This window comes from Balaenoptera physalus (genome assembly GCF_965194825.1).
Source record: "Balaenoptera physalus genome assembly, chromosome: 2".
NCBI classification, from domain to species: Eukaryota; Metazoa; Chordata; class Mammalia; order Artiodactyla; family Balaenopteridae; genus Balaenoptera; species Balaenoptera physalus.
The window spans coordinates 160961432-160978638 of NC_138883.1; the positions used below are offsets into that span (position 1 = coordinate 160961432).

General features: G+C 34.3%; 1 protein-coding gene and 1 pseudogene across 2 annotated transcripts in view; one reads left to right on the forward strand and one right to left on the reverse strand.

Annotated features, from left to right (window-relative positions):
- YME1L1 (YME1 like 1 ATPase) overlaps nucleotides 1–17207 on the reverse strand; it is a 33089-nt gene that overhangs the window by 6880 nt on the left and 9002 nt on the right. Inside the window, exons 3-12 of the mRNA XM_082449726.1 lie at nucleotides 15638–15800; nucleotides 15025–15123; nucleotides 10982–11091; nucleotides 9161–9311; nucleotides 8670–8753; nucleotides 7371–7453; nucleotides 5157–5247; nucleotides 3922–4074; nucleotides 1053–1185; nucleotides 278–340 (exon numbers count right to left, since the gene is read on the reverse strand). Of these exons, the coding sequence (XP_082305852.1) occupies nucleotides 278–340; nucleotides 1053–1185; nucleotides 3922–4074; nucleotides 5157–5247; nucleotides 7371–7453; nucleotides 8670–8753; nucleotides 9161–9311; nucleotides 10982–11091; nucleotides 15025–15123; nucleotides 15638–15800 (1130 nt within the window). The remainder of the gene's footprint in view (nucleotides 1–277; nucleotides 341–1052; nucleotides 1186–3921; nucleotides 4075–5156; nucleotides 5248–7370; nucleotides 7454–8669; nucleotides 8754–9160; nucleotides 9312–10981; nucleotides 11092–15024; nucleotides 15124–15637; nucleotides 15801–17207) is intronic.
- On the forward strand, nucleotides 1192–3915 carry LOC309654998 (synaptophysin-like protein 1 pseudogene; annotated as a pseudogene). Its single transcript has one exon. The product of its transcript is annotated as a synaptophysin-like protein 1 pseudogene (transcript).

Consider the following 17207-nt stretch of genomic DNA (forward strand, 5'->3'; position numbering starts at 1 on the left):
AACCATCACCACAATCTAATTTTAGAGAATTTTTACCCCCTCCCCCCTCCTCCAGCTGAAAGAAACCCCAAATCTACTGGCAGTTATTCCCCATTTTCCCCAACCTCTGGCAACCACTAAATTACTTTCTGTTGCTATGGATCTGCTTATTCTAGACATTTCATATAAAAGCAATCATATAATATGTGATGTTTTGTGACGGGTTTCCTTCACTTAGCACAATGTTTTTAAAGTTCATCACTATTCTAGAATATATCACAAAAATTTTAATACTTACTTATCTAATGCCTCTGGGAAGTTTGTGGCTCCTATGATGATAACTCCTTCGTTGGGTTTAAAACTATTTTAAAAAAAAAAAGTACCTTTTCATTGAAAATTAAAACAGCACACACGTAGAAATGTTCTATGCAAAACTGTTTATCATTAATCTTACTAACAGCAAAGAAAAGGGATTGATCTTTTTAATGCCCAAAATGATAAGGCATCTCTAATTGTTTTTTAAAATGCCAGTGCACTTCAATAAAACTGTTAATAATAAATCACCAAATCATCTGTGGTTACATACCTTCATAATAATTTTTCTAGTTAGGAAGAGATGACCTGACACAAAAAGCTTGAGTCCCTGACTAATTTTTGAAAAATTATTTTCCAGTTTACCAATTCAAATTATTTGCTCCTAGACTTCCAGAATGCCTTATATGACTTTAAGAAACATTTTTTTGATCTACAGCAACACCCAAAGCTAGTCACAAACAGTGCAGGGATAAGGGTATTCTCCCTTTACATCTCCAAAGGGACTACTACTTTCAGCTGGAATCACTGCTTTCCTGTCATACTACAGTAAATGAAAAATCTATTTTTTAATTTAAGAGAAGTTGATATAACAATTATCAATGATCCCATTAGTAAAAACAATACAATAGTCAAAACAGCTTGTCTTTACTTCTTGCACGAGGGACTACTCTGTTGCCTATAAACATAAAATTTTTCCTATCTCTGGTATGCTACCAAATATATCACCAAATTCTAAAGACAGAGGAAGATTCAATTACCCATCCATTTCAGCAAGAAGTTGATTTATGGTCTGCCGTGAATATGGATGCATTGGAGATTCAATTCGCTTCCCACCAACAGAATCTAATTCATCAATAAATATAACACACGGGGCATTTGCTTTTGCTTCCCCTAAGAAGACAGAAAAGAGTCAAATAAGTTTAATAAAATCAATACTTTTTAAATAAAATTGCATAAATATTTAACAACTTGTAAGATAGTTAAAAAGCCAAAAAAAGACATTCAGTAGGGAGAAAATACATAAAAGGAGGTCCTTCTTAACTGATTTAAGAACAGTAGCCTCAGAAGAAAAAAAAAATTATACCATTGAGTATTCATTCCTCCTAGTTGTACAAACCATATACAATCAGATTTGAGACAAATACTTTTTAAATACATACTAAAGAATTGATAGGCCCGCCCCGCTTGCCCTTTCTCGTGGCCGGGCAGCTCTGTCTCATCTGTCCCCCTCCTCCTCCACCCCATCGTCCTGACTCTCTTTCCCTCCTTCCCTCAGAGGATGTCCTCCTTCCAGCTCAACCTCAACCCACTCAAGGAGCCGCTCGGCTTCAGCAAGGTCCTCGAGTGGATTGCTTCTATCTTTGCTTTTGCCACCTGTGGAGGTTTTAAGGGCAAAACAGAAATTCAAGTGGCTTGTCGTCCTAAAGTTTCTGACAATAAAACGATTACAGCTACTTTTGGTTATCCATTCAGGTTGAATGAAGCATCATTTCAGGCACCTCAAGGTGTAAATATGTGTGATGTAGATTGGAAAAATCATGTCCTTATCGGAGATTACTCTTCTTCTGCACAATTCTATGTTACTTTTGCAGTCTTTGTCTTCCTGTACTGCATCGCTGCTCTATGTTGGTTACACGAACCTGTATCGTGATAGTCGAAAACTTCCCATGGTTGACTTCGTTGTTACTCTTGTTGCCACTTTTTTGTGGTTGGTGAGCACTTCAGCCTGGGCTAAAGCTCTTACAGATATTAAAACAGCTACTGGTCGCAATATTGTCCAGGAACTTCTGCCTTGTAATCAACAAGGAGTGATATGTCATTTTGGCTCTGTGACTAGTATGGGATCCCTAAATGCATCTGTGATCTTTGGCTTTCTGAATATGATACTTTGGGGAGGAAATGCATGTTTGTGTACAAGGAGACCAGCTTACACAGTCCCTCAAATACTTCTACTTCCCATAGCCAAGGAGGTATTCCTCCTCCAACTGGAATATAATTTATTATTGAAGAGAGAAGTACACTGTTTGAAACAGATGTCTATACTATGACTTGTTGCCAACATCTTGAGAAGCATTTTTTGTTTCTAATAAAAGTAATGGCTTTTTCAATAAATTGGTGGGTTTAAAATTTTGCTGCTTTTTTACATAAAGCTTGTGCCTTTCCTAGAAATTTAAGATGTAAATGTATTCTCACATGTGAATTTGAAAATTCTGGGGCCTATTATGAGATGATACACATTTTTAAATGAACAGTAATTTCTTCACTAAGTTGTTTGCCTTCCAAAGTGTTTACACCTTAAGCCTTAACATATATCTTCACTCAGAAAAGAGTTATATTGTTATATCATAATAGGAAGAAAATCTCTATTGGAATATACACTACTGTAAGTTTGTACAGATCATATTCCTAAGACCTGTCTTCGTTTAAGAAAGTCTTGATTACATAAATCATATTTAGAAAAAACATTTAGTTCACAGTTTATATCTGAACATTGTTTACAGATTATGAAAGTTTTTAATACAAAGGCTGTGTGTATGTTTTATTTCTGTTTTTCTAAATGACCTACAGTACTTGATAGGTGTACTAAAATTGTTTTGGGAGTGGGGTTTAGAAATTTCTAATAGATATATAGTTAATTTAGTAATTCTCTTGCATGAGGTTTAAGCTTCCATTATGCTGGTTATTTAATAGATTGGCTATATAAGTAGAACGTGGTTCATCGAGATATTTTGATATGTACGGGCATTACTCCTAATGATATTTGTTTGCTGTCTTCTGTTGCTCATACTCCTTCAGTGCAGGCTGAGGCCTAGTCTCCTTGTAAGTAGAGTAAAATAATCTACCTTTTTTTGCAGACTCTATTCATAGGGTTACAAAAAATTAAGATTGCCTTTTACTTTTGAAACATTTAACATTTATATTCAATGAAGTTGCTATTTTGAGTTTAGTATTGATATTGTGAAAATGAATGCAAGTTGGATCTCATGTTTCTTAATGTTTATTCTTATTCCACAAATGGATAATTAAGGAATTATGCGTAATAAACAAGGAACCTAAGTGGGTTCTATTACGGGTGTGCTGTCTTTGCTCACACATCTGGGTATCTTCTGAATACGGGGCTTATTCACATTTTGCTACCTAATATTTTTGTTGTACAGGGCCAGATTTCCTACTACCGCATGATTGTTTATATGTGAAGCACATCTTACTATTGCCTTATTTTTGTTTCTTTTGTTCATGACAAGAATTGTCAATATGAGAATGTATATCTTTTATGCAACCAGCTTAATAAAGAAGTTAAAAGAAAAAAAAAAGAATTGATAAATAAGGTGAAAACAAAACACACCCCAAAAACCCCCAAAACAAAACAAACAAAAACCCAGCTTTTCAGTAGCACGCAGCCTCACCCAGCAATCTAGCACTTCCACTAGCTCTTCCGACTAATTGGGGAAAAAAAGTACAGTTCTAGTTTAGCTCACACACTAAGCTATCTGAAACCAGAACCCTACAACGGCTACTTCAGCCAATTATATCAATCAGAAACAGGTAGCAAAGAAAGGGTAAGAAACCCTCTTCCCCTAAAGTTAAGAGAAATTAGCACTGTATGAAAGATACATTAAAACCTACTAAAAAGATTTCTTATACGGCTGGCTCCCACACCCACAAACATCTCATCAAATTCTGATCCAGAAGCATAATAAAAAGGAACATCAGCTTCTCCGGCCACAGCTCGGGCAAGAAGTGTCTTTCCTGTCCCTGGTGGTCCAACTAAAAGAATTCCTAAAAGAAAAAATAAACAAGAATGGTTCAAATTAAAAATCAGAAACAAAGCCTGACATGAACTTATAACAAATAATTATTAATTTATATAGCTTTGCAGTTGAAGGCACATCAATGACCAATATTTCGAAACATAGCCAAAACATATTTGTCTCTACTAATGATTCACTTCAGGATCTGCTCCTTAACTAATTCTCCTATATCATTTAAATACTGTTTACATATTGGGACAAATGCTGAAATTTGAATATGACTTTGAATTAGATAATAGTTTTGGATCTACATTAAGTTTCCTGATTTTAATAACTGTACTGAAGTGGTGTAAAGAGAATATCCGTAATTCTTAGAAAATACACAATGAGGTATTTAGGGGCAAAGGAGCATGACATCTATAATTTACTTGCAAATGGTTTAAAAAATACATGTTATGTAAAGAAAGGAATGAGCAAATAGAACAAAATGTTAAAAAAATTTTGAGTCTCATGAGTTAAAAGTATGGAGCGAGTTCTTTGTACTATTTATTGTTGTAATTTACTTAAAGTTTGAAATTATAACAAAATTTTAAATTACCAAATAAAAAAAGATTACAGAACAGTATGTTCAGAATGACCACTTATTTGTAAAATAGCAATTAAGAATTAAACTTTGGGGCTTCCCTGGTGGCGCAGTGGTTGAGAATCTGCCTGCCAATGCAGGGGACACGGGTTTGAGCCCTGGTCTGGGAAGATCCCACATGCCGCGGAGCAACTAGGCCCATGAGCCACAATTACTGAGCCTGCGCGTCTGGAGCCTGTGCTCCGCAACAAGAGAGGCCGCGATAGTGAGAGGCCCGCGCACCGCGATGAAGAGTGGCCCCCGCTTGCCACAACTGGAGAAAGCCCTCGCACAGAAACGAAGACCCAACACAGCCATAAATAAATAAATAAATAAATTTAAAAAAATAAGTGTGATTTGAATAAAAAAATATAAAATCTGGTTAAAAAAAAAAAGAATTAAACTTTGATCAGTCAAATCTGATAAAAGTTAAATTAGTGACATATTACAGTATTTTGTCAAGTTATGCGAAAGGGAAGATATCTTACCTTTCGGAAGTTTACCTCCAAGAACAGTAAATTTTTGTGGATTTTTCAAGAATTCAACAACTTCTTGTAATTCTTGTTTAGCTTCCTCCACCTAAAGTGATACAATTTACCAAATAATTATTATATTACCAAGATACCCTCTTTGAATATCATAAATTTAACTGTAGATTAAATTAACTTGGCTTTTTGTTTCAGTGAAAGTATACAAAAAGGCCCCTTTAGAAATACTCAGAGTTTTCTCCTGACCCTCAATGCCAGTTATATGAAGTCTCCTTATATATCCCAACAAAAACCCTTTTTAACTGCTTCCTTTGGTTAAAAAGAACTGTTATATTCAAAATTCTTGTTAAATGTGTCAGTGGCATTTAATATAAAGAGTCACCTAGTAAGTTTCAAATCCAAAACTTTTTTGGACCTGGTTATAAGCTTCAAGGGCAAATTATGTGGACTTACTATATATTAATGATAAGGAAGTCTGTGTTTAAGTTATAACATTAATTTGTGATTAGTTATGAGATCATTTTCATTACAAGGAACTACTACTAGATTATAAACGATTTAGTTCCTGACAAATGCCAAAGGACAGTGAGAAAAATTAAGCTATAGTGTACTAACATTGTTTTATAAATGGCTGTGGTAAAAAAATTTTTAAAGATTTAATCTCCAAAATATAAAATATTGCAGAATTGAGATCCCTAGCAAAAATAAAGCCCAATCTGGCCAACAAAAATGGCAATCAGAATACTAGTTCAACTTTAAAACTCTGATATAAGATTAAGAAAGCTGCCTATCAAAAATGGTGAGCCATTTTCCTAGTCAGCATATAACCAGAAGTCACAGATGCAAATTCCTAGTGGCAAAACGATATCAGTCAATGAGTGCAGAAGGCCAGATGTAAAACAACAGTGGTGGCAATGTGCTGAACTGGAAAGCAACAGTCCCTTTAAAGACAACCACAACATGGCTCTGCCAAAGAATACAGGCCTAGCGCTCCAGCCTTCAATTTTCAAAAAACAAATGAACAAACAACCCGGAAATCTTTTTGTGGGTGAAACTTCAATTTAAAAATGTTGGCTACCAATGTAAATTAAAAATGCCTCTGCATGTGTACTTTCACATATTTATTTATTTTAAATTACACTGGCGTAATAACATATTTGCAGCCAACCTGCAACCTCACATTACACAACTTTAAATAACTCTCAGTGAGAAAGCTCAAGTACATTGGGCAGTGTTAAAAAGAAAGTACCTGGGAAGGGGTGAACATGAAACACATCTTTGGGCCAAAGTCCCACAAGACTTACCACCACACACACACACCTCAGATGCCAATCCCAAGTCTAGGTTGTCTCTGTGCTTCTACCAATTGGCTATAAACTGGAGGTTCCCACAACCCCTCCTTGTGTTTGATTAATTTGCTAGAGCAGCTCAGAGAACTCAGGAAACCAGTTTAGGCGCTAGACTACTGGTGTATTATGAAAGGATATAACTCAGAACAGCCAGAAGGAAGAGACAGGTAGGGCAAGGGACACAGGAAGAGGCACAGGCCCCTCCACATCCTCTCTGAAAATGCTACTCTCCTCACGCCTCCACGTGTTCACCAACTGAAAGCTCCCTGAACCCGGACCTGTTGGGATTTTTATGGGAGTTTCCTCACATAGGCATGATCAATTATTAACTCCCTTTCCAGCCCCTCTCCCCTCTCTGGAGAATACAGTGGAGGTGAAAGTTCTAAGATCCTAATCATGGCTTGATCTTTCTGGTGACCGGCCCCCATCCAGGCGCCCACCCAGAGCCACCTCATTAGAACAAAAGACACTACAGGAATTCCCTGGTGTTCCAGTGGTTAGGACTCCAAGTTTTCACTGCTGTGGGCCCGGGTTCAATCCCTGGTTGGGAAACCAAGATCCAGCAAGCTGCGTGCAGTGTGGCCAAGGGGGGAAAAACAAACAAACAAAGGACACTGCTATCACCCAGGAAATTCTAAGGGACTCAGAAGCCCTGGGTCAGGAACCGGGGTCAAAGACCAAACAGTAAAACAAAAGATGCTCCTGGTGCTCTTGGCACTTCGGAAATTACAAGGGTTTTAGGACCTCTGTGCCAGGAACATGGGGCAGAGACCGATATATATATTTTCTATTATTTCAACCTTTAGAATAATAAAATACAATTAAGATCATGTTTGAGGAGATCAAGGTAAACTTTTTAACTTACTCCTTTAACATGTTCAAAGGTAACATTTTTCATCTGCACAGGATCTACGGCAGAATCAAGCCCCGTTGTTGTCCGGAAGCGGACTAAAGGGACAAAAACAAATGTTTACAAATTTGATAGATTCATAAAATTCCAACTACCTTATTTTTCAGGAAAAAAATGTTTACATATTTGATAGATTCATAAAATTCTAACTACCATATTTTTCAGATGCAAGAAAGCCCAGAAAAATTAAATATCTAAGTTCACATATATTTAATCAGTGTGAGGAGTAGATATTAGGTCTTCTGGATTTTGAGATGGTGTTCAAGGAATAAATGATTCATAATAAAATGACATCTTTGCCTTTCCAATTAAAACTAAGAATTTTCCTCTTCTTATATCGAATAATAAAAATTTAAACCAATGGTTCTCAAACTCCATTGTACATAATTAAGAAACACAAAGGAATAATCATCAGAGCTCATCCCACACCTCCACCACCCTGCTGGTATCACCTATCATCCCTATATTGGTTTTTTTTTGAAAAAAAGGAGACAAGAGAAGGCAGATCTAGATATAAAAAGGCTATTCCTAGATGTTAAAACGTCATCTCAGGTTTCATGCCACTGCAACTTTTAAAATAACTGGGGCTACATGCAAGTTCTGTGAATGATTCCTTATACAGGTCAACCAATGTTCTTAATTGTAAATAAGTTTTTTTCTCTCAAGGTAATCCATCATAAAGAAAGGAGAAAACACGGGGTAAAAACTGAATGATAGCTGAAAAAGCAATTGGAACCGCTTAAACCTGACATTATTACTTCATTTTAGACTTGCAAACTGAGAAAATCTGGGACTCTATTTAAAGTAATTTTCCATATAAGTTAAGTTTTATGAAATTCAATTTATTATTGTCTTTGAAATAGATGACTATTACACTTTGTATTGCTATTATAAAATTCTTCTACATGTTTTTAAAATTTTATTATTGGATAGGTATCATTTTCTAAAAATCTGGGGAACTAACCACTACCAGAAGTAGATCTAACATTTCCACTCTAACATAATCCTTGGAACTTTAATTTCAATGCAAAAAACAACTCTAACATAATCCTTGGAACTTTAATTTAAATGCAAAAAACAATCTTAAAGTGACCCAATCTGAGAAGTCTTGACTTAGGAATGAAAGACCTAGACCCTGGAACTATAAACATTAATGTTTTCTTATCTCTAAGTTTTAGATAGACTAACTATGAAAAAGAAATGAGTATATAAAAGACAAAAAAAAAAAGTCAGATAAATATAAAGAGCCTCTACCAGATAAAAATGGGTTTTTTAAGAGTCCATAAATGCCAACTACCAGCAGAATAAAGACAATCAGGCGAGTTCTTCTTAGAGAATCTGGAGAAAAAAGGAAAAGCCTTAAATCAAATTATATCAATGAGAAATGACAGCTCAATGAAATGCAAATATTAGGTTACTGATGGTAATCACATTTCACCACATGCAATTTTGGAGCCTGGCATGTTTTACATAATCTCCATGATTGCCTTTCAGCACCTGTTACCAAAAACTCCATGAAGCCACTCATGCTTCTATCGCTGACTTTGGCTTCTCACTTCAGAAAGTGAAAAGTGCCAGCAGATATTCCCACTTCTACACCACAGCTTAAGATACAAATATAACGAAATATAACCAATAAAATGTTGGAAAGTTGTTAGAAAAGTTATTATAATCACTTAAAGGCAGGACTATAACTTTCTTTCGGATATTCTTCCCTAAATATGGATGCTGCCAAATCAACTCACCATTGGTTTTTTGTGTCAGTGCTTGAGCTTTCAGAAAACCCTCTGCAAAACCAGTTTTAAATGCATCTTGGTGAGCTTCAGGTATGTTTTTGGTTTTCATGAGTTTGTCCAAACTCTCAATGTCTGATCCTCTGTCCCGCAAAAGAAACCCCTAAATATGCAAATAACACATCAGTATCAGCTGACTATACAGATAATACTCCCCCAAAATATAACAACCACTCACAAAAAAATTCATTAAAATTCTAGAATTAAAAATTTTTACTGTCAATGTGAAGAATTAAGACTCAACAATAAATAATCAATGGCTAGGAAACTAACACTGGACCCTATACTTGCATCAATTAATATAGAGAAACTCTCTACATAAGACCACTAACTATACTGAAAACAGTTAACAGGTCACATGTTGACTTAGGGTTCTAATGGCTTAGAATAGGTCACATTCCTTTATTTCTGCTGGAGGAAAAACCTCATTCATTTATTAAATGTTTACTGAGCACCTTTCATATACTTGGTCCTGTATAAGTTCTGAAGATGTAAAGATAAATAACCAATCATCTGAATGTTTTCAGTCTATTGGGCAGAGATACACAAATAACTGAGGTTTTGAAATCATTTTGATACTATGTTAGAGGTACTAGGTATGGTGGTAAAACAAATGCTACCTAAGAAGTCAGTAAAGGCCTTACAGAGAATGGCATAGCTAAACCACAGGAACACAGAGCATGAATAATTTGACAGAGCCATGAAACAGCAGCCTTTAGTGCTCAAGAGCTATAAACAATCTTGTTTGACAGGACTTTAAAAAACCAAGAGAGGAGGAGGGTAGGGGGAGAGGAGGGGGCACACTGAAAGATGAGAACACAAAAATGGTAGGCAGAATGCCAAATGATGAAATGCCATATGTACCATGGCAGAAGTCTGACAATAAAGCAGAGGAATAAAACCATTACACTGATACATTTTAGACAGTCTGGTGGATGGCAGTCTGGAGGCTGGGCTAAAGGTAGCAAAACTAAAGGCAAGGAGACTAAATGAGTGTTTATGAGAGGAATCTAGGCAAGAAATAACTACGGTCTATCTATGCAGTGGAACTGGGGATGAAGACAGATTTAAGAAATAAATACTTGGGCTTCCCTGGTGGCGCAGTGGTTGGGAGTCTGCCTGCCAATGTAGGGGACACAGGTTCGAGCCCTGGTCTGGGAGGATCCCGCGTGCCGCGGAGCGACTGGGCCCGTGAGCTACGGTTGCTGAGCCTGCGCGTCTGGAGCCTGTGCTCCCAACAGGAGAGGCTGCGATGGTGGGAGGCCCGCGCACCGCGATGAAGAGTGGCTCCCGCTTGCCACAACTGGAGAAAGCGCTCACACAGAAACGAAGACCCAACACAGCCAAAAATAAATAAATAAATTTAAAGTCCAAATTTATTTAAAAAAGAAAGAAAGAAATACTTAAGAGGCTGGATCAACAGGATTTTAGTGATTAATGGATGTGGGAGGTGAGAGAAGATGGACAGATCATAGCTGTCCAGCAGGTTTCTAGCTTGGGTGGATGCTACTTATCCAAGAATACATAAGCAGGTGTAGATTGATAGGGAAAAAAAAACAACAGAGGAAGATGTCTAATAGGCTAATGGAAAGAGAAGCTTGGCACCCAGGAAAGTTCTAGCTATATTGATTACACAGGATATTAATCCTTTATCCTAAGTGGAAAGATCGAAGAAAATCTATTAGTCAGCAATAGAAATCAGATATTGAAGGTTCTTTTTAATAACTTGAAAATTACTGCTTTTTCAAACAACAGCATAAAAGGTCTAATTACCTTCACGAATGATGGTGCTGTATGTTGTGTTTCTGCTAATCTTTCAGAAGTGGACTGCAGACGTCGTGTCCTTGATTTTAAAGTTTTAAAACCCCGAGACTGTACGAAAACTGAATCAAACAGTATCACATTTACTTCTCATTTTAAATTTTTACAAGGAAAGTACGTAATAATCAAAACTCTGACACTATTCCCGTACATCCTAGTTATTATCTTATTTTTTTAACACAGTTCTTTGTTGTTGTTTTTACATTTTAAAATTACCAAGAAAAAGTAAAGGTGATTTACAGATTCAACCCGTTTTAATGACTTTAATTACAAGTGTGCTGAAGTGTTCCAGAAGTAACCAACTGAACAATTCCATGACTGTACTTCTATGTATTAAAACATGCTCTTTCTATAAAAATAGTACATAATTTTTTGCAATTGTCTTCTTTCCCTTAACAATTTATCATGGACATTTTTCAGAAAAGGTCAGACAGTGCATTCAGTTTAATGGCTGTTTACAGTTTTCCAATTTATCAGGGTATGGTAATTTACTCAACTACTTCCCTACTATGGGCATTAGCTGTTTCCTAGCTTTTATTGCTAAAAATAATGCTGCAGTTAAAAATCTTGTACATGTTATCTTTCACCACACACAGACTACATTCCTAAAAGTGACACTGTGAGACTTGAATTGTTTAACACTAAGAAACTGTCCTCCAAAAGGATGTTGTCAAGAATTTATACACCCACCAATGAATATGAGTGTCCTTTCCTCCATATCCTTTGCAGCACTGAATATAAATAAAAATCTTTTTAATTTGTACAAAATCTGATGGGCAGAAAGTAACATTTTGTTTCAATTTGCATTCCAGATTAGAAGTGAGGAAAATTTTTGAAAACATTTTTAATTTTTATTGATTATTTTTATTTCTTTAGTGAATTGAGCACTCATGACCTTTCATATTTTTCCATTTTCATTTGCAGAATATGGATGTTATATATACTTTTAGTCATGTATATTTCAAACATTTATTTTAATGTCTTTGTCTTTTAATTAAGTGATACAGTAATCTGTAAGGTTAATGAAGCCATGTCTTTTAATCTTTAGTGTTTTCTTCACTGTGCTTTGATTAAAGAGTCTCATCCTCACACTAAGATGTTAAAGGCAGTTTACTGACTTCATCTAATACTTCTACTTGTTTTCAGTTCTTTGGAACTTTTTAAAGGTGTAAGAAAATAATCTGATTCCCTTTTTATGCCCAAGTTTAAAATCAACTTCTTTATTTTCCTAACCAATGTTTCGAGTTTTGATTGGAGCTGCACAGAAAATCTGGGTGCAAACTGATAATGTTAGAACACTAAGTTCTTCTGAAAAGGACTACAGTACTCTCTCACTTTATTTTACTCAGCTCTTCTTTTATTTCCTTCAGTCAGGTTTCATACGCATACATATATACATCTGTGTGTGTATATATATATCATGTTGCATATTTCTTGTCAGGATACAAGATTTAATGGATTTTGAACAAACTGTAAATAAAACCTATTGCTAGGATATAAGAAAGCTATTGCTTTTTATGCATTTATCTTCTATGGCACCAGAGCAGCCTTTCAGTTGATTTTATTGAATTTTCTGGTAAACAATCGTTATCACCTAATTATAATTTTGCCCCTTTTAACTTATATAAAACTTCCTTTTTCTTTTTAATCAGATATTTCAGGATCTCCAAATTACTGAACAAAAACAGGATACTAGACCTCCTGTTTCTCATATTAATGAGAACCTAACAGATACACTTCAGAAATTTTAAAAGTATCTATTCTACAAGTTTTTAGGAAGCACAATAATTAGGATATATCACATGCCTTTTTATCATACACAAATAATAATCCTTTTCTTGTCTAATCAATTAACATGATAAATTAACATACTTCCTAATGTTAAATCATTCTTGTATTCCTTAATCATATTTTTTAGGATATTTCTATATGTGCTTTTTTAGACTTTACTTAGGATTTCTATATCTATATTAAGTGAAATTAATCTATTGTATTCTTTTTTGTACTAATATTTTAGTATCAGTAATCTCATGGAATAAACAGGGAAGCCTAGTCTATCTTTTTCTTTATTAAAAAAGTTTTAAATAACAGGAAGACTCCTGACCTTGGAAAACAGAATACAGCCATAAAACCATCTGAGCCTAGTGCCTTTGGGGCAAAGAGATTATATTCGAAAGATATTATCTTTCAAATTTTATAGTTATTGTCTTATCTCTTCCTGGGTCAATTTTGCTAATAATTTATAACTCAAATAATTATCTGTTTCAACATATTTTTATTTACAATATAAAATTATATACATTATAATTTTAAAATCTTCATTATCTGTGACAGTTCCCACTTTTCACTTCTAACACTGTATTTTCTCATCATTTCTTAATCAGACTGTTTGTTCTATTTTCTTTTCAAATTAAATTTATTCTTGATTTAATTAAGTAAAACCATTTCTTGCCATTATATTCACTTAATTTAATGTCTTATCCATATTAATTTCTCACGTTCTTTTAAAGAATTCTAAAAATAAATATTTAATCAATTTATTTCCCATCTTCCTTATTTCCTAAAATTCATACAGTGCCTTCAGCTTCAGTTTGTCCTCAACCCAAAGATTTAGATATGCAGATTTTCACTGTGGTTCAGGAATAATTGTCTGTAATTTGTTTTCTATTCCCTTCACCCACAAGACACTTAGAAAAGTATCTTTAAAAATTTCCACATATTTAGGAATTTTTTTTAGGTATCTTTTCTATTACTTGACTTCAGTTTTATCATATGATCAGAGAATCCAACCTTTGAGTTATAACTTTTTGAAAATTTATTAAGATTTTTTTATACCCTAATACATGCTCAGTTTTTTTCTTCCTTGAATATTTAAAAATGAGTGTATCATCCTTCTTAAGTATTCTTCTGTCTTCTACATTAACCATTTCTTCAAAGAACTACAAAAGAGATTTCTTTGCCCAACGTGGTGCCTCTCCTTCATGCTATAAATTTTCCTCAAACATGTGGAGATTCTTGCAAACCATTTGTATTTGTAAAGAAGAATACAGTGATCAGTACTGACTGCAGACAGGTGTCCTCAAAACTATCAAAGTGGTAAACATATTTAGACTACAAAACATGGACTTATGGTAAATGAGCGGGTACCTTTAGTGTATGATTCAAGTCCAAAGCAACCTGGGTTACTATCTTGTTTCTCTCTTTGGCATCAACCCTCAAACCAGAAGTCCCCTTTCAACATACACACACGGACACCTTACTACAAATGTGTTCTTCTGTCTAAAAGTTGCAAGCCAGATCTGTTCTGTGATTGGCCCACTTTTCGCAATCTTTCAACTGTTTCACTAAATCATCTACCCCAGAGCTCACTATTATTGACTGAGAACTTGGGGATTTTTCCTAAGTTCTACTGGAATTAGCATTACACACCTCTTTCATGTCACTCTACTATAAGCGTCATGAGGGTTGATAACATATGTCTTTTTCAGTTATATAACTATCACTCTCGCCTAACACCTATCAGTAGTGCCTGATATTAAATAAATATGAATGAATACATATTGGATTTTGATATCAATGGGGTTTCATCTACTTTACAAGTTCCAGAAAGTCATCAAATTTCTGGCCCATTTACAAAACCCCTCTGCTGCTGCCCTGAATTTTTCTCATTTTTATCTTTTTTTGTCATTGCAATGGGATTTTGAAAATGAGAGAAGTAAACAAATGTGCTTAATTGTTTTGGAGCAGGTATAGGTGAGCTCCCTAGAGTTTCCTTTACTGTGGCACTTGTCACTCACATTCAAAATCTAGTTATATTTCCCAGGTTAAAAATTACACAGATATACCCAAACTAGTTGATTCCAAATATTCTCCAAGTTCTACTGTGAGCTACAAATGAATGTTTCTAATCATTAATATCATTAAGAAAGACAAATCTGAATAGATTAAATAAATCTATTATTTTTTTCAAAATAAATACAACTGTTGCTTCATACCTGGCCAGTACTGAAGATCTGAACAAATTCTTTTAAGAGTTCTTGAATGTTGTCTGTACAAGCAAGAGGACCGTAAAGTACTAAATATATCTAAGCAACCTGGAGAGAAATTGTAAAAAGTAAATTTTCTGTCAAACAAACAAAAAAGTCATGAAATACAACAAATAATTTTACTGAATATTAGAAAAACCAAAATGAGTTTTGCCTTTCATTTGTCCATATATGACTCTGCTTTTTGATATTTTTATCTAAAAGCATTGCAAATTTAATCACATTTCTTCATCACATTACTGTCTATCACTTGTCCATTGGATTATCTTTTTTTATATGATATACAAATATAGCTGCCAATGAAATTAAATTCAAACCAAGAGGTAAAAATATATATGTCTAGCTAAAGTTACTTTTAGCTAAGAGCACGGAGAAACAAAAAATTGCTATTTCCTAGAGACAATTTCAAAACTCTAATCAAAAAAAAAAAAACAAAAAACCTCTAATCAACAATGTAATGAAACACTGGAAACCAGAGGTGTATTAATAAGTGGTATCAATTAAATTATCAATAGTACTAGAATGGCTTACCTTCATTGGAACACAAAATATATTAACTTACCGTATTTATTTTCAAAGAAGGACTGTGCAGATACATGAGATGTATGCCAATGGGAAGAAACGTTTTTGTCCTTACAAATTCCGGGAAGTAGACTGTCTACCAGTTGATCAATTTGTCCAATTTTTAATTCAGATAATCCAAGGTCCCTTAAGTTAAGTATAGGCTGTAAAAGATTAATTCAACCAAGTAAGCATTACTATTTTTTAATTTTTATTTTTTTACTGGCATATAGTTGATTTACAATGTTTCAGGTATACAGCAGTGATTCAGTTATATATACATACACTTATATATGTATAAATATATGTATTCTTTTTCAGATTATTTTTCATTACAAGTTATTACAAGATACTGAATACAGTTCCCTGTGCTATACAGTAGGTCCTTGTTGTTTATCTCAAGTAAGCATTATTATCAAGCTATTTAACTTGAAGAGTACTTATCAATTGAAACAATGTGAATTTTTAAAATCTAACAAATGTATTGATTCCCTGTTTCTTTCAAATATTTAAAAAATAAATTTGTATGAATATTTTTCTAGTTCTAGTTTTACTGAGGTCAGTCATGTGAGGTTTGACACATGGTTTGACAGGTTAAGAAAATCATATTCCCAATAGTATCACCAGTCTATGGAGCTTTAAAGCTTCCTCCAGTCCCTAATGACCATAAACAAAAGCCCATCCAATAAAGAATTGCTGAGATTCTTATTTGAACTGAAAGGTTCTGTTAAGTTAGCCATATCTAACTTCTAATAAGGAGGGAAATTAAACAAAGTAGAAGATGTGTGAAAACCAGTCAAGAAAATACACTCACCTTAAAACAGTTCTAAAATAACTAGAAATAGGATAGGGGTGAGCTATTTTCTTGTCCAAATGAGCTGACAGGGAGACACTAAGGACAAGCCCCAAACAGCTAAAACTTCAAGTAAGGAGAGCAAAAATAAACAGACCAAGTAAAGCATCAACTTTTTATGACTTGTGTAGTCAGATCCCCAGATTACATAGCTCTGGATTGATGTTCAGGAGTTTGTCAAATATTAGCTTTGTGACAAGTCATTCATAGCCTTAGAATCCCTTTCCTCATTAGGAAAATGACTATAAAATATATCCTGCCTATTTCACAACAAGATAATATGGATCAATGGAAGAGATGACGCCTTGCTCATCTACATATCCTAGGATATACAGTAAGATAAAGGCAAGATGAAATAAAATACTTAAAAGGTGCTTTTTAAGGTAATAAAAACTGTAGAATATAAAGCACATTATTATAATGGAATCAGAAGGACTACAATATTCAAGAGCTACAAAGATATTTTATCTTTTAAAATGGGGAAACCAAAAAGTCTATTTATAATACAAAGGGAAATGCAGATTTTTAACTAAGACAGAAATTTATGCCCCTTACATATTGAGTATCAAGTCCTAGGAACATAAAGAGAAATAAGGTACATATGAATATGATAATTATCATACAATAAGGTAACTGCTATTACAGAGATATTTTTTGAAAAGTCGTAAGAGAACACAACAACTAATTTCCTAAGTGATAAGGCTTCACTGAAGTAACA